General features: G+C 41.6%; 1 protein-coding gene across 3 annotated transcripts in view; it reads right to left on the reverse strand.

Annotated features, from left to right (window-relative positions):
- Olf413 (DBH like monooxygenase olf413) overlaps positions 1 to 18,524 on the reverse strand; it is a 259,648-nt gene that overhangs the window by 52,287 nt on the left and 188,837 nt on the right. For all 3 annotated transcript variants that reach the window (XM_071726696.1, XM_071726697.1, XM_071726695.1), the window contains one exon: positions 1,946 to 2,095. In XM_071726696.1, the coding sequence (XP_071582797.1) occupies positions 1,946 to 2,095 (150 nt within the window). The remainder of the gene's footprint in view (positions 1 to 1,945; positions 2,096 to 18,524) is intronic.

An 18,524-nucleotide genomic window follows, 5' to 3' on the forward strand; every position in this document is an offset into this window, starting at 1 on the left:
ATATTTACGAACACGTACGGCGTTTATCCACGTGGCATCGAGCGGCAACCTCGATAGCGATGCGGCTGCAACGAATTATGCACGCGCGGGTAGAACGATGAGATCGCATCGCAGCAAGCTCGCCCGAAATTGATGCGCGATAATAATACGATCAGGTGGAAAATCGAGCCCCGACAATTGTGTGTTAAGCGCTGTTGGTCGATAACACATCGCGCGAGATTTCGTAGGAGTGATAACGAAGTGACGATAATAGGGACTAATAAGCAGCCGGGGAAAACGCTGATCAAACGAAAAGAGAATACGTATTTACCTCCTAAATAACTGATGTATACAGGATATGCCCACAAAGCTTTGGTAAATCCTACGTTTTATTCACTTCATCTATATTTATCTTTGCGAAAGGTTGAAAACTGGATTTTTGATGTTATTTTTAAATTTTTTTTTTAACAATTCAGGGAAATTTAAGAATAAGAAATATTAGTATTTTCTAATGCAGCAGTGCCAAAGTATACTTTCCGCAACGTTAAAAGTTACTGTGTGTATTTTCTTTATATTGAAAACAAACGCTATACCTGTTACATAGAATCAATATTTTTGTTGGTTACTTTTCTGTAAGCATCGGGCGTACAAAGAGATTTCATAGTAGAATGAATTTCATGCGAAACTCAAAAGCGGTAAGACTTTAAACAATAGAATTGTGCAAGGCAAAGCAATAAAATTTCCTTCTCAGAGATCTGCTGCTTCACTTAATAGTTAAAGACACGCGATTACAGGCTCAAGAATTAAAGGTGTACGATTTTTTGCATGAAACTGCGCGTTTCTATCTTTAGCCGTGTCGAGTGAACAGGTCGCAAATACCATTTTATTGCTTTTTCTTATCCTCCCCTAGAAATGTATCTTACAAGATGCGCTCGGTTTAAAAAAGCAGAAAAAACGAGAAATACCAGTAAAGTAAGTTTGGCACCGGCTAGTTTGTCTAACCAATTTTTCAAAAGCGAGCGTAGCTTTATTTTATCAGTCGCGATTTACTGAAGAATATAATTGCGTATCGATGGTGCTATTAGTGAATGCAGCTGCTACAACGGAAAGATAGTTTAGAGTTTAGGTCTTTGCGGCCTCGTCGATCGCCATACATTTCACGTTGCGCGGCTTAGAACAGATCGCAACACTGGCATAATCTCTTTTTCTTCGGGTTAAGCCCGTACCGAGCACCTTCGAGCAGCGAGGATGGCGCTCTATCGCGCAATCTATTTCCAAGTTAATTACCGGCGAAATAAAGAAGTAGGTCGTTGTCCTACAATGAATACGGAATATCGCGCAGGAAAATTGCGATAACGAGCCGCCGAATTTAATTCAAGTCCAGCTCCAGAGCGCAAACATTCCCAACATTTTTACGACCGTGGATGTAATAATTTAATGCAGTAATTAACCATACTTTTGTATTTAACATTTTTATATGCGTACTTTGAAACTGGCGGGCATAATTCTTTTCAACTAATACCAAATGTGTTTATGAGCAAAAATCTGTATTAATGGACGTGTTTGTATTAATTAAGGTGATGAAAAAATGTTCTGTTTTAACGTATAAAAATATTAATATAAAAATATAATAAGAACAGGAGTGGAAATCTACTTTTATGAATACGTGAACAAAATTCTGTTTGCTTTTACCAGCTAGACATAAACGTTCGTATTTATTAACGTTAATAAAGCCCATTAGCGTTAATAAAATAACTGCTACAAGATCTACAGGTAAATTTTGTTAAGCTATCCCACCTATAAGTGAATCTCATATTAAATCCTTCTCCATGGATACAAATGCATTTATCTCGGCAAAAATAGTGTGAGATAAGCGCGCCAAGTAAATCTCGCGCGCTTTTGTGTGTACTCCACAGGAAATTGTCCTGCGCTCCTCCTTTCGAGCTGCATAAATCGCATCACCTACCGTGATCTTCAGGTCCCGCGGGTCGCATGTGTCGTATCGTCTACTGAAGCGCAGCACTGTGTGCGTCTTGTTCTCGTAACCCAGTAACAACCGGTAGTCCTGGCTCGAATCCATCTGCGGATCTCTGCTGGCGTCCTTCACGTGCCGGTCCTGGAAACAAGCGACGACTTAATGTTAAGATCCGCGCCAACGGGACCATAAAGTATAAAGCATCTCGTCGAGGCGCTCCGCAGTCCGCACACTCTTTTCTTTTTCTAAAAAGTTCGAGATCGACCGTCGCGATGAAAGGGTATGTGTCGAGAAACAGCAAAAATTCTTCAAGATCGAAAGAAAAAAATATACGTTCTCAACTTTTTATCGTTGCGTAATAAATTGTTTAACATTTTCCACGTGAGCAATATGTGGAGGAGATATAAAAATACGCTGCCAATAATTCTCGAGTTTTTTACTCCGAGAAAGTAATATCGACAATATCGAATGTTTCAATATTGGAACTTCATAACGAATGGATTAATATTGCTTCACATTTATTCGACGAATATTCATCGAATATTCTAATATCAAGTGACGCGTCGCATATGGGATATTAAACCGTTACTTAACGAATCATGACGTAAACGCGCGGCGCATCGACACTTGCAGCGGCGGGTCATCCTTCAATTCTAGATGTGCGCGCGAATGGAGGAAGGCAGCTTGGCAGCTTTTTCTCTAACGAGCCGGGCGCTCATCGACAAGCTTCGACCAATGTGCAGAGACGCGCGTCATCACCGGCGCGGCGTAGTTAGCCTGTCCTACTCGTTTCAAATTTATCCGCGTTGCCGGCTCGTTACCGTTAGCAGTTAACGACTGATTGGTCATCGACTTCGTACGTAAATGAATAGACCCTGTACCATAATTTGCCCGATAATATCCGCGCTCGCGCGCGCGCGCGTCTTTACGGCCACCTCGTACAGTTTTTCGCGAGCGAATGACGCGAAATTGGATACACGTCTCTTGTAATAATAATCGATCCTCGTAACGACGACGATCGTGGGACTGGCGAACGCTTTCCCATGCGTGACCACTCGCATTTACAGTTAGCCAGTCAAGAACCGGCAACGCTCTCGCGTGAAATACGAATTTATTACTTGGCCCGCCGGCGACACGCGGCCATACGCGTTTTTCCCCCCTCTATGCTAATTCATTACCGCTTTTCACCGGCCACGACTAGCAATGTAGGTCCAGCCTGACAGTAACTTGACAGTAAAGTCACCAAGTTCTTCGTGATAATTTATATGTCAAATTAATTCCATTAGAATTATATAGTACCAACGATTCATGTCTTTCTTGCAAGCTGAATGACCGCAATAACGGCCTGAAATATTCGCTGCTCACTGCCTATTTTTTCTAATTTATATTGTGAACATTTAATTTGAACTCCGACTTTTATTCCTTTTGATTGACTGATTCAATTTAGTCATTGTCTTAATTTATTACATTGATTGAAAATCTTTCTGGCCGGATAAAATTCGCACGTATTTGAAGCCTTTTACGTGTACCGCGAAAGTTTATGCAGATACATCAACGCGCAGAACTTAGCACAACGAAACGCTGTTAGGAAAAAGCACCAGCCGGAAGGCAGCACTATCGACACAGCGTGTACTATGAAAATTTTCACCAGCTTATTATACGCTGCTATTTTACGAGGCTGCGTATTATGTTTAAGACATGCTCGACTAGAGATCCTAGAAAGACTTTTAAAAAGCGCAAGGCAAGGGAGATGCGATGAAGAACTTGTACGCTTCCATTGTACCATAAATCCGGATAATGAGATTGAACGGATAAGTCACGTAATATCGACTACGGGTCTAGTAAAATTAATATTTTACCTTACTTAAAAAGCAGACGAGGATCGTGATAACGATCGATGAAATAATGAATTCTCGTGAAAGGGATTCAATATTCAATTAAATATTTTTATCATGTTTTCAATTTTTCTAATATAAATATATATTATCTTGTACATACTTTGTTTTATTTTATAACGAGAAACGTTTATAACTCCTTAACTTGTGAATTCGCAATCTTTATTTTGATTTTTATTTGAATTCGGCTTAGATGCCTCAGGCGTTTTATTTTCATGTTTTTGATAGTTTTGATATAGAAAAATAACTGCTGAATAACCAGAAAATGCTGAATAATCGTAACGGTGACTTTAAATTTTTGCTAATTATCTAACGCTCGGTCGCTTTTGTTCCGAATACCATCGGTCTTTTTATTACACGCGAGCACCAATTTCTTGCACGATGTCGATATTAGAATGCCATTCTATCGTCTTACAAAGAAACGGCCGTTGCCGACAAAAACTAGCGGCGTCGCGCCTGCTTCGCCCTTTTCCCTCGCCGATCGAGTTTCTCGTTCGCGACGACGATCGTCGAACCGAGACGACTGCGCGCGCTTCTGTCGCAAGGGAGACAAAGGGCGAGAACGAAGGCAAAAGTTAAGGTGAATTTATACATAGATTCTTCACGATATTGATCGAAATCATTCGAAAAGTAAAAGCAGAATTAATCGCGTAACCATTACTTATTGTTGAACAAAAAACTGTTGAATGAAACGTGTGCCGTTTTTGGCCAGTTTGGACGATCATTCAGAGTAATGCAGAATAAAGCAAACTGTGGGATTTTATTCCACTTTTTGTTTAACTTGATTTGCAGAGGCAATTAATACAATCCGTGTTTCGCGTACGATGTGTAGGATTTTACGATTAAGCCTCTTTATTGGACTGATCACGTGCGATAATAATACAAATCGAGCTCCGCGTGTTCGAAGTGAGGAATTGTGGATTATTTAACGCGAGATGAAAGTCGAAAGTTGGGAGTTGAGAACTCGGAGCTGAGAGTTTAGGGAACCGACAGCTTACGCAGTCGTGAACTGAGAGTTTATAGTTGAGAGGTGCGCAACAAACTTGACGCGTCTGTACGTACATATATACGCGTAGTATGTTTACTCTTTAAGGATGATATGTAATTGAGTTATTGTAGAGATTGTGTACGGGAGGAGTCCCGCGACGTCGCGCGTCGTCCCCATTCTTTCTCACGTTTGGAAGTTTTTAAAGAAGCAACGGACGAACGCCCGCGTCGGATCGGCCGCGAATCGGGTAGCCCACTTTTAGCGCGATACATCCGAACAAAAACGCGTTCATCCAATTTATTTTGGATGATTCATCCGGGGTAATCATCGGGAGCGAACCGTGTAAATTCGCCTTTAGTTAGGCGACTGCGAGCGGCGTTCTTGGGGACTCCTCAGCCCCTTAAGGGCCGAAGACAAGTTTTTCTGGCGAGATTCCGTGCCGCCGCCTCGATATAATTATCGCGGCGCGGCTGCTCCTTCGGAAGAAGCGCGCCGACGCCTTCGGACGATTTCGTAGCCATTGTTCCATTGTGAGGAGCCAGTGTTCCCTCTCCACCCTGCGCGGCTCTCCGGCGCGCGGCTTTATTAAAATTTCATTTAGCCGCGAGCCACGTACCTGCGCGTGCTGCGTGATTCCCGGCGAGTCACGCGTGTTATGTCGCCTACCCGGTACCGGACACCCTTCATCCTTATCCCTTATCCTCCGCCTGTTTCTTTTTCCCCGGCTGATGTTCTCACCTGGGCCCCGCGTCACGTCGCTTTTGCGGACGTCAAGATATGCGAAGGGAGAGAGAATAGGAACAGGAGCGCTACGTCGACTCGCATTAACTTCAGAAAGGCGAATGCGCAAAAATAACTCGGTCGAGAGGAAAAGAGAAAGGTGATAAATTGAGTAAAAAGACCCAAGTATATTATGTATACGATGAATATACATCTTAAACTTTTACAGACAGAAAGTTGAATTGTAGAATACATATATTAATAAATGGATCTGATTAAGAACTTCTCGAATTAATACTAATTTATCAAATTATCAGTTTTGATACGTGCTTGAATTAATGAGATTTAAATTTGTGAATCGTTAGCTTTAAGCAAAAAGCAGTATATTAACAAAAATAAAGAAACGTGTTAAAACAACGATTCAACCGTGAATAATCAATTCGATAAATTTCCGCTTTAAATTACAGCGTTATTACATATTCAGAAATTCGATTAGACATACGTACATGATAATAATGTCTTTAATAAGATTAATTTATTATTTTTACAAAAGCAAAAATAAAATTGGTTGAAATGAAATTAGAAAGTAGTACTTAGATATTTCACCATTAATTTTACGCGACAATATTTTCACGATTATAATTTATTTGTACTTTGAGATAGCTTTACAGCCGTGTGTCTTGCAAGTTCTTTTCATTGTGCAACTGCTTGCGGACGGTATGCGGTTACTCAAAGGTAAGAGGGCCGTTTCTGACGAAGGATTCGAATTCTTGCGCGAGAAAGGGCTTTACCGGCGACGACAAGGGCTTTGAACCCCAGACGAGCTGGTATTGCTTCCAAGTTCGGCGTTTTGATGAAAAATTGAAAGAAAGTACGCATGCGTTCGTACTTAAATGCCTTTCGTGTCTCGCAACTGAGATATCGAGCCGTAAGATACCGCGATAAGATGTAAAGAAATATATAGGTACTTTATCTCGAGAAAATTGGCAGCTCGAGAATGACGATGGCATACTCTGTCTCAGACTCTTACAATGATAACGGAGAATTTTTGCAGAGTAATACAAGTTACTATCACATCGTTTAAAAAATAAATATACACGTGAGACATTAGTTTCTTTCTAAATAAAAATATCTGATCTCGTTCCATAATAATTACATTCAACGACGTCTTAAATTTAGTGTCTCGCTTTTTCATTATTGCGGAATTCCGAAGTTCGCGCATGAAATGCGGCGCGATGGAATTTCCTCACGGAGGAAAAATTCCTGTGACATCGTCTGCCGGAACCGCGGATCGCGTTATCATCGATCGCGCCATGAAAAATTACAGAAGAAGGACGTCTCGTCTCGCCTCGTCTCACTTCACCCCGTCGCGTCGCATCGCGTCGCGATTCGCGGGAGTTCGCGCGAAACGATAGAGTAATAAATAATTTGTGGACCCGTCTCTCCCGTGCATAACTTCTTCAATTTCCGCCGCACCATCGGAAGTGAAGAACATATTTTTTCCATCCCTTGGCGCATCTCTTCTGCCTTCTCCAGACATGAGTAATCGAAAAGTCCAAGAAGTCTGTCACATTTTCAACCTTCTTTCGACACTTTTGCCATCTCATGAGAGTATTCAAGCCTTTCCTTCTATCGAAAATCATGCGAATAGCAAACGTCATCAATTTCGTGTAGCGCAGGTGTAAAATCTTTGTAGGCTCTTATATATATATACTTTTATTTGTAATTCACAGTCTCATTATGTAAAGTACAATTATATAAAATGTAATTAAAATTATTCATATCCTGAATTCAGATTTTCTTCACAAAAAAATTAATATCAGTTTAACCTTTGCTCATCAAACATGATTTTTATGTGCAATTAATCATTTATATTTTTATGGTTTATATTCATATTTCTTTTCTTCTAAGTTATTTTAAATTCTAGAGGATAGTTTTGTTATATAACTACACATTGCAATATGTTTTTGATATTAAAATTAATTTTACTAATACTTCTTTTTAATGATCAACCACAAACAGTACGGAGTAGGTTTTCGAGACCCAATTTCTCTCTCTCTCTCTCTCTCTCTCTCTCTCTCTCTCTCTCTCTCTCTCTCTCTCTCTCTCTCTCTCTCTCTCTCTCTCTCTCTCTTTCATTCTATTTATAAATTATATATTTCCTTCGCGAGCACGCAACGCAATTGGGACGGATAAACTCTCGGACTGGTTACATCGCCTGAAATTGCCTGTTATTCGCGATTGGACTTCGTACGTTCGTCACGGCGTGAATCCGCGGTCGACGGTCCGATAAAAGGAAATCGGTTCGAAACACGTACGACAGTAAACTCGCGCAATGTACGGTTCTCCATTTCGCGCTGGACGTACACGTGGGACGCGAATTTTCAGTTGTGGCGAAGTGGTGACAGCGATTGCACCCTCTCTCTCTCCCCCTCCCCTCTCCCTCTCTCTCTTCCTCTCGTCGCGTAATGATTTTTCGATTTTTCCCAATCCGTACTGTAGTCTATTGTTATTTTCTAAGATTATTAAAGAAAATCATCTCCAAATTTATCAATAAATGCATTACCCTCGCAATAAAATTGTAAAACTGCATTTTTGATAAATTCAGTGTTCAAATATTTATAATTTAATATTGTTGTCTTTTTCTCAATAATTCGATAAAGACAAAAATTATTAAATTAAAAATTAGTGCGACCTATGTAATATCCCAACTCCATTGTTGAATGAAAAATGAAACAATTTATGTATAATTCTTTTTCTTAAAACTATAGGAATTTTAATAAGCTGGTTGTATTCAGTAGCGTGCAGTATCCGTACGAAATTAATTTTGCCTTTATACTCCTCGTATACAGTAGTAACGTGCTCGACAAGCCATTTATGTATAAATACATGAAATAAGGATAATAATATAATAATAATAATGTCGGCTAGCTATGCTTTATGATATCGGCTATTGATATTCATACGGTCGGATTAGTCCGTAATCATGAAACATCAGTGACATCAACAGGCATTATCGGCATCCAATTACGTCGCTTTGTGCATACTGGGAGCTTTGTTCCGCGAATGTCTGTCTTTCCGTTCTATCGAGCGCACCACGCGAACGCGCAATCAATGCATTACAGTGGGAAGGGGGGAGGAGAGAGAGAGAGAGAGAGAGGGAGAAAGAGAGGGGGAAGGCGCGTGTTCTATCCCACGCGGGCCAACGCACGCACGTATGCATTCAGTAACCGATTCCGCATGCCGGACAATTATAGCAATTATGCCGACCCAATTCACCGCGCGCATTAATACTCCGCCGCGACGTCGTCGACGCTGGAGCATCCCGTTGCGCCGATCAAACGGTTCCTCGTGCGAATGGCACGAGCCTAAAAGCGAATCACATAAACCTACACCCGATTAATGATCATGTCGCGTGAGTTGCTCACAGGGAAAAAGAACAAGTTGTATAAAAACGACGATTTATTTACATACATATATGTATATAGCGTCTCGATTGAAATTATTCAGGCTAAGTAATTTATTATCAGGTAAGTGATTTATTAATATTTATAACGATTTCGCCTCTTCTTTGTACTAACTGTATGAAAACATTACGTTCATGAAGGTAAACGGGCTATTAAGTTCTCGATCTTTACGAGAATTAAAAGATTTTTTTCGTGGTTTTGCTTAATTACTTTATTGCTTAAAAACTAATTATTGTTGAAAAAAGCTACGATTTCTGAAATTCCATGTCATCGAGATATGCTTAATCGAACAAGGTATTCATAATAATTCTCGCATTTATTATTTCGGTAATTGAAAATACTTGAAGTGCGGAGGCTATTAACGTAAAATGAGCTTAACTGCGGCTTAAAATGCAGAGTGGCGGGCCCATATTTAACAGGAAAGCACGAAACGTGCGAGCGCACGAGCTTGGGTCATATAATCGATCTCCAATCTTTCGTGTTGCCTTCCCATGATTATTATACCGTGTGTCGCGGTGATTACCCGATCCTATATGCATGTTAAAACAATTATACCAATTACGAGCGCTCCAATTCGCCATTCAGTGACAGCTTCTAATAACGAATAATGACCGGTCCGGGAGTAAAATAAATTTTCGTGAAAATTGTGCGGGTAAGTAAACTACTTGATCGTTATCGATCTTGATAGCACACGCGAGGACAAGACACGGTCTGTTTTCTTCAGCACATCATAATTAGATCGCGATTATCGTGGCAGAAAATCGATCTTAGTGTATCGCGTACATTTATGTAAAATAGTCTTCAATTGCAAAGGCTATCAACTTATCGAGGACCTCTTGAAAACCTATGTTTACCGCGAATGGCCGGTTCTCCGTATTTTCAAAGCGGCATATTATTATCGACGCGAGATATTATTATTCACATTTCATCTGTTACAATCTTTGATTATTGCAAAATTTTATTGACTTTATTCATTCCTTATTTATTCAAAAATCTTTTCGTCGGTTTCTCAACGTTTTTTTTTTTTTGCTTTTTTAACTGTCCGACTGCCCCGTACGCGCATAATACTACTCGGTGAAAAAATTCTTTCGCCGAAAGGAAATTGGTCGCACCTTGTTAGCGCAAACAGTCGCGCTCGAAAATCGCTCGGGATTTCATTATCGCGCGGCAGTTGACGGCGAGAAAGAGTGCGCCTCTTCAGCATTCAAAAGTAATTCGAAGTCCGGAGGGCAGTGTAAATTGCTTTTCACGGCGTGAGGCTGCGGAGACGGCGAAGGATCGGAAGATCCCGATGCGCCGCCAACTCCTTTGAGTGATGTGCAAATAGTCTCCCTCTCTTCTCTCTTTTTCTTTCGCCCTCCGTGCGGACTTCTCTCGTCAATGACTACGGCTCCCAAGGAGATAATCGTGGTTCGAGCACCCGGTTCTTGAAGAGATAATCCAAAGCTCGCGAGCCCGCCGCGAGATATTCTGAATGAATTTTGATGACAAAAGTCGCGAAGGAGAAAAAAAACTTCTAGGGCTACCAAAGTCGATTTTGTCGACGTACGTAGGTTCGCTTACACCGTAAATGATGTAAATCGAATTTTATATGTATTTATAACGTTACACGAAATTACGAAATTGCGAAATTTTTTGCCCGTTTTGGAATTAGCGTAAATCTCGAAGAAGATATAGTCGACGCGCAGGCGGAAGATCGACGCGATACACATTTAGAATAAATATTTTATTCAAGAAGAGTCATGTTGCTTCGGAATTCCAAGCAGCGGCTTTAGATCGTTCCGGCGAACGAAAACAATTACTGATACGCGAGATAAACAGAAAATTTCATGAATATCAAGAAGCGCATGGCGGCGAATTTCATTCAAATATTCTCGCATGAAAATGTAACTCGCCATTTATTAGAATACTCGACCATTCTGATCAACTTTTCATTTTCCTTATCCGCCATACACTATGAATTTTTTTATTAAATCGTTTTATTAAATCCAATTATATTATTTAAAACGCATGTATTAAAAGACGTATGAGTAACCGAATATTTTTTACCTGTATTTTAAAACCGATAATTAAATCACTAGGCTCATATATTTATATATTTATATATTTATATATTTATATATTTAGATGAAAAGGTTAATAACCTTGTGAAACGAGTGCGAATGTCAATTACCCCTCATAACGTTGAGATCTTGAAAACAACTTGTAAAAAGAACGTGTTTCTCAACAGATGTAGTTTATATCGTTGCAGATGCATTATGCGGAAATATCGCGACGAAACACGCGATCGCGAATGGAGTCGCACGTGACTCCGAATTTACCTCGTATTTCGCACGTGGCGCGCTTTCAGACATCGTGAATCGAAACGTGTGACTTTAAAAGATTCACACGGACACACGCCAACAGGAAAAAATATAAAAGCAGTACACCGTGAACCGACGTATACATCGCGACAAGTTTTTATCTTCCGTTGATTCGGAATGGCGTTCACCGGCACTACGCATTCGACAAACCGCATCACGCTTCGCGGTTGCAAAGTGCATTCAGCCAAAGTATGAGCGTGAAACGTCCTCGCTAGCGGACGCGACATATTACGCCGCATATCGGGATCGCAATTGAAAAATGTATAAAATGATTTCCGATTTATTCATGAAAACTTTTGTCACGAATTATATACCGAAAGTATACCCTTTGTTAAAGAAAGAATATTAAAATTAAACGTTTTTATAACTTATGAAGCTATATATAATGATTAGACACTATCAATATCATGACCAAATCATTAAAAATTATATAATTTTAATACTTTACGTAATCGTAAAGATAAAATATAGTCCGTGATAAATCTGCTTCCTAAAGAAAACATGCGAGGCTTGGCAATTCGAGAGGTATACGTATAATCCTATCATCAAATAATTTTTAGAGAATACTGTTCCCCAGTCTTTTTAGAGACTACTGCTTCCTCATGGAAAAATAAAAATGCAGCATCCGAAAGACAGTGCCAAATGCCGACGCTCAATTCCGACCTCCGTCCAATCTGCGTCCAATCGGGAACGTATAATATGTCCTTTATGCTTTTCGCGTCGGGCACGCTCGCATCATGCCCGACTTTCCCACGAGGAGGAATGAAAGAGAGAAAAGAGAAAGAGCCCGGTCGTCGCGACGCCGTGCCGCGGCTCGCCTCGAAAGAAGTCATCAGGGCGCGTCGCCATTATTCTTCCCGCCCCGTGCAGCCGCTTTTTCTGGATCGCGAGTCGATCCCCGGCTCCGGAGCTTGCAACGCCCCCGCCCTTTTCTACCGCGCGCCTGCATTAATCACGAGACACCGGGGATATTATCGCGGCAATGCGAAACGTCCGTCATTCTGGCCGCTCCTGCCCCCTTTTTTCCCTTCCCCTGCACCATTCTGAGAGCGCTCCGAACCGTAATGCTACTCTCCTCGCGACTCCATTCTTTTTGCGCGCTGCGCACCACGTGCTCCACACCACGTTAACGACTCGACGCAGCCTTAGCGAAGACATGCGAAACGCATGGCGCAATTCAGCGGACCCCTTTTTGGAATTAGGACGATAGAATCACGTTAAAACAAAGTTTCAGACGCGCGCGTTGTGAGTTTGACCTCCAGGGATGAAGATTTATTAACTTCGGCAAGAGAGATTCAGAATTTGATTTATGTATGACACTTTCGAAGTGAATGGCTCGATTATTGGGTTCCTACTAAACTGCGTTTAACGATGTAACTGACATTTTCTTCAATAACACAATGCGTTCTTGATAAGATAAAAGAGAATCTTATATTCATGAACATTTATTAAGTAACAAGCTTAAACGCAGAGAAAGGAAATGTAAGAAAATATGTACGCAAGATATTCTTATACGAGTGTTGCACCGCGGTAATTAAGAAATGACAACAGCTCCAGTTCTCCTTTTCAACTCTGAAACGTCTGCTATTCTTCAAAAATACAAGCCTGAAAAAAGGTACTCAGGGTAAAATGGTACACGAAGGTTGGTACGCGAAGCGATAAATAGAAAAGGAAGATTAATTGGATCGCCGCGGAGTTTATGCCGTGCGTAGCTTCTGCGTTGTCGTCTCCCGCCGACTTCGTTCGCATTAAAATTCGCAGCACGCATCCGCGAGATAATCAAAAGGCTGGAGTTTTACGAGAGACTATCGTGACATCCGAGGCAGTTTCGCCGATAGAGCGCAGCTGGTCAGACAGGAAGAGAAAGAGAGAGAGAGAGAGGGAGAGAGAGAAGGAGGCCTCGTTACTCCACGGTCGGCCACAAATTGTTCGGAGCGAACGGTGATATCTCGCTCCGCATCTAGCGACGGAAGAGGACTTCTCAGTACGGAATTCCCTGCCTTGAACCGTAAATCTCATTTCGTCGCTTACCTGCGCTGCTTCATGCCCTGCTTCGTGACTAGGGATGCTTAAACAGCGTATCGATGCAATATCGAATAACATAGATGTATACTATTATTAGTTAACAAGATATTTTCTCCGAAATTCTCCGTTCTCTAATTACAGCTTTTTGTTTGTAATTATCTTATCGCGCAGCTTCCAAATAATCTTCGCGTAGGGACTTTTGTTGATAAATGATGTTGCTATATTGTCTTTCTCCATCTTACATTCACGTAAATTCTCGTTTACTTTATATCGCATTTATATTACTCTTTTGCTTGGCTTTAGAGAGATTAAAACTTAGGATATATATAATAAATTTCTCTTCTGTTTACTTGCCCGTCAAAAGAATCAATACTGCTCGATATTTATTTTTTAAAGTGTACATAGGTAAAATATATTTGTAGAAAATATACATCGCTTTTGAGAGAGAAATGCAATGTCTATAATGCTACCAGTTGATTTTGCATCTGCATTGCTTTCACGTGCATCGGTCCAGAACGTAATAAATCGTTTACCTATCTACCTGTCACTCTGAAACTTCATTCCATAGCATCGATGAGGAGTTTCCCCATTTATTCTGCCGGATGGAGAGAAGCTACGAATGAATTAGAGCGAGTCGACTCCGCTCCTTCAACTTTTCAATTCCGGCGATTCAGCATCGCTTTTTTTCCTTGTTTTTCCTGCGAGCTTCCTCGTTTTAATCTGCGGTTTATATCGATATTGGATATCGCGTGAACACGCTCTCGAGACTGTAATAATCAAAATGCAAAACCAGCGAAAAGAAATCGAGCGACAATACCATTTTGCATGTTATACTTATTGTTGGTATCTTGAATATGCGATTATCTTTAATATGATAATAGCGTGCAGAAAATAAGCATAGAATTAGAATTCAATTATCATGTTCTGCAAAAAGTGCAGAAAGCTGCGCTTTTCGATTCATTTTATATACACTGCCATTTATGAATTCTACACCGACCGTTTAAAATAATTTATACGTTTCTATATAATAATAACGTACATTAAGTTAATATTTCTGGTTATGCAAACTTGTTTCTTTCACTATCACGAGAGTTACACAACAAACTATCGATTTCCGAGATAAGTATCATGTTTTAAAGCAATTACGGATTTGTATCGCTTTCTTGCACGGTATTTCGATATGAAAGCGGTAAAAGTATCGATACCCTTTTAAACTGAAGCAACTCCGGTCTGCGGTAGACAAAAAAACCCGGGAACCATTCGTCATCCGGTGGGGCCGGTGCCTGGCAGATACGATTTTATTCGAAACCGGTATCGCAACAACGTCGTAACGACACGAGCCACGGCCTTACGAATTAAGTAGTGCACTCATGAAGCGAGCATAACGGCGTGCCTGCGCGCTGCGGTAGGCAATGAAAAATCCGGGAGCTGTTCCCCCTTGTTCCTCCCCTCTGCGCGGCTGTGTTCCTCGCGGAGACCCGATGCCCGATGTCCCTACGGCAAACGCCACCCGCATCAGATAATATTGAAATTGATGATAAACATTTACGGGAGCGTTTTGTTACACAGAAAACATATTTGGATCATTGTGCGCAGTCATATAACCGCGCGGCAGATTATGGATTCAAGGGCCCGGCCGGGCCCGGAGAGGCATTGTCTGGTGGCCCTCTCATTTCCATAACGGGTCTCATCTCTCTTCTTCTGCTCTTTCCACTGCCCTCGTATCTCTTCTCCCTCCCGGCCCCTCTCATCGCCGATGGAGCTAAGGGGCCCTTAACTCGCCTTTCCGACGGCATCTCGCTACGCGATGGGTCCCACCCTTCCCCCTTTCGTACTCGAAATCTCGAGCTACTGCTCCCGCTAGTCGAATCGCATTGCTCTTTGTGAGGGGTCCAAACTCGCCTCGATCCCGATCACCGATTGTTTTCTCTTTGGTCGTGGCTTAAATCGTATTCGAAGAGACACGGAGGGCCCTCATTGTGCCGCCGCACACGCGTGTGTATGTGTGTGTGTGTGTGTGACTGCACGTTAAATGTCGACGCGATATTAATAATCCCTTCGGCCCAAAGTTGCCTGCTCGAGATTACAAAGGAGATGTAGAAATGCATTGTAAATCACTTTGAAGTCATGAATAGAAATTATGAGCTCACTACGTCGCATATCTTATTATACCGCTTCCGGAACTTCTTCACGAGTTCTTTGCATTATTACATTTTCTATTGCGCCGTCTAAATTGCGGCATATTTTTTTCCAGAGACTTGATGCATTTTCCGCCATCGTATCTTCCTCGAATTACTCTCATGAGAGCATGTCTCGCGACACCGTATCGTATCCGTCTTCTCGTGTCGCCGTTGCGCGTTTTCACGGCCAACTGAACCGGATCTCGTGGTCAGGTCGCGCCGCTACTAATATTTATCCTTCAAGTGACATCGGAGAACGCGTCCTTCGACGGGACACTTTTATTTTCCCGTTGCGATGCGAGGTCGTATCCCAGGGTGGCCGCGGGCTCCTCGGCCTCAAATTGCATCGACGGATGCAGTGACTCGAGCCGGCCAAATAAAATACAAACAACCTCCTCGTTCTCCCGAGAAGACCCTCGTAATTCATCGCAAGTAAATCTGCCTGTTCTCTTTCTCGACTTCGTCATCGGAGACTTCGTTTCTGTGTAACGCAAAAAAACACGGAGTATCGCGAGAGACGAAATGGTAGCGAGCGAACAGAAGTTACGGCCGGACAGAGACGGCGAAATTGCCGGACAATAATCGACGTGGTCAAGTGAGCTCTGTTTACGTACAAGCTGCAAATCAGGTTCGCCTGCTGACGTTCGATACCGCGCTGCGTTTTATTTCTTTCTGAAATGCCGATCGTGCAAGCATCTCGTAACGCAAATACGACCACAACGGAGAGAGAGAGAGAGAGAGAGAGAGAGAGAGAGAGAGAGAGAGAGAGAGAGAGAGAGATTTGCCTGAACCATAATTAGATCCCACGGCGCGCATATAACTTGTATATTTCTCGCATTACTTTATCTAATACCTCGATTCTTTTCTCCCTAATCCTCCTCGACTTCCTGGACTGTCCTAGAGATAGGACAACGCGCAACGGGCTGAAAGTTAATCGACTCGTGGACGGGTGGTCTACCTTTAGGAGCGGCGGCGTCCGGACGATCGCAACAAATGTTTCAATCTTATTCGTCGCCGGACGACCGTATCGTAGTGAGCTATCGCGCGACGTGATCTGCCTCGGTCCGGTCGTAATCCTCGACGAAGTTCTCGGATTTCTACGCTTTTTTTACGGCGCGCGCACTCTTCTCTTTTTTGACACTCGCCGGTGTGTCGTAGCCGCGGCGACGTGCGTTGACGCCTTTACGTGGCAGGACGTATATATTCTGGGACATAAAAGCGGGAAGTAGGAGACCTCTCCGTCGGTTTCGCTCCTCCATCGTCTCTTCCTCTTCCCCTTTTCTATCCTCTCCCGCCTCATTCTCTTGCTCTCCTCGAGATCCTAGCCGTGAACCGACACGGCGGTGCGTCCGTCGGATTAAGGGACTTATGTTCGCCGTGGCAGACCAGAAATAAGATTAATCTCCACTCCTCCCTGCGGTTTAAATAACCTGCAGCAGTGCGGTTTACTGTGACAACTGTTCTCCCTAATGTAGTATAATTCGTAGAATAGGTGGAATATTTTTATTCGTCGAGTGGTTGGGCGTCGTTCCAAGAATTATTATTCATGCGCGGAATTGTTTTATTCGTCATCTTGGTGAATCGTATATGTATAACTATTTTATCGTATTTATTAATTAATTTGGTATATAATATATTAAAGATTTGTTATATGTATATTGCGAATTATTCCAATGGTTTCTGAAATCATGATTGAATCGTACATATTTACGTTCGTTTTAACGATAATATTACTCTTTATAATACTCTAAAAGATTACGGTAATCACAAAATGATATGTAATATTTCAATATTGCATTTATTTAATTCTTCTCTTAAACTGTTTTCATGTATAATTTCCATTTTTTTTACTTCCATCTCTTAAAGTTCAAATTATGCATGATAAAAAATTATTAATGCGATTGACAACGCTTTAAGTACCCAACAAATATCGCCTGCTAGCAGTTAGATTATCGTCAATTTTAATTATAATCGAATTTTAATAGTTCGGGTTTATTTTAATTACAACTTGATCTTGTGTTAATTAATACCCGCTGCGTAAGGTTACCACAAGGATCCGCCGCGTACCGTATCCAGGAGCAGCCTGTGCCGGAGGTCCCGTCGCGGGACGTTGCTTAAGCAAGCCCCGTACGTTATTAATAAATTACTATACACCCGGGATGTTAATTACCGGCGCAGCCTCCGCGTTCAGGCGGGCGCCCGGAAGAGAGAAGAAGGATGTACAATTCCTAATTACTCGCACGCCGGGCGTCGCTCGTTCGCGATTAGAAAACAACGACGCGAAATCACGCGAAAAAATCGCAGGTGAAGCGGACCCCGCGCGATTACTCATCGTATTTCACGCGTCGTATAATTGATCTACGTTTCTGCAAATTGAGGACGCGCGAATGCCAACGTGCAAAACTGCATGCGTGCGATAAATCCGTGTAACAAATGTGAAGAGAGAGAAAGAGAGAAAATGTTTATTATGCTCTAGGGTAAAGTCCTTCCCGGGCTAAATTAGAACAAGAGATACCGTAATGGTTGTAGATAACATTTAAAAGGTAAACTATTCGTTATCTTGTGAAAACGGTTCTTAAAAAAAAAAATTCGAAGATATAGAGAAACGTAGGAAAGGTAATAAAAAATAATATATTACAGATGCATATATAATATAAAATTAATGTATTGCCAGAAAGTTACATGAAGTTTTGACACTTGAGAAAGAGATGACGTCCGATCTTTTGGATAATTTAAATTAAGCTTTCACGGAGATTTTTAATTTCGAGTTTCAGTGTCCAAATATTTAATATTGATAAAATACGAAATAATCCAGTCAAATTATCGCTACGGAAAACTTCACATGCAAATTTATCGATAGGTCCGACGCTTGCGAACGCCATAGGTGCAGATTGTCCGAAATCCGCGACAAGTCATGCCGTATCTCTGGAAG

This window comes from Temnothorax nylanderi, unplaced genomic scaffold (assembly GCF_030848795.1).
Source record: "Temnothorax nylanderi isolate EJ_2023f unplaced genomic scaffold, tnyl_v1.0 TNYL_tig0010_pilon, whole genome shotgun sequence".
NCBI classification, from domain to species: Eukaryota; Metazoa; Arthropoda; class Insecta; order Hymenoptera; family Formicidae; genus Temnothorax; species Temnothorax nylanderi.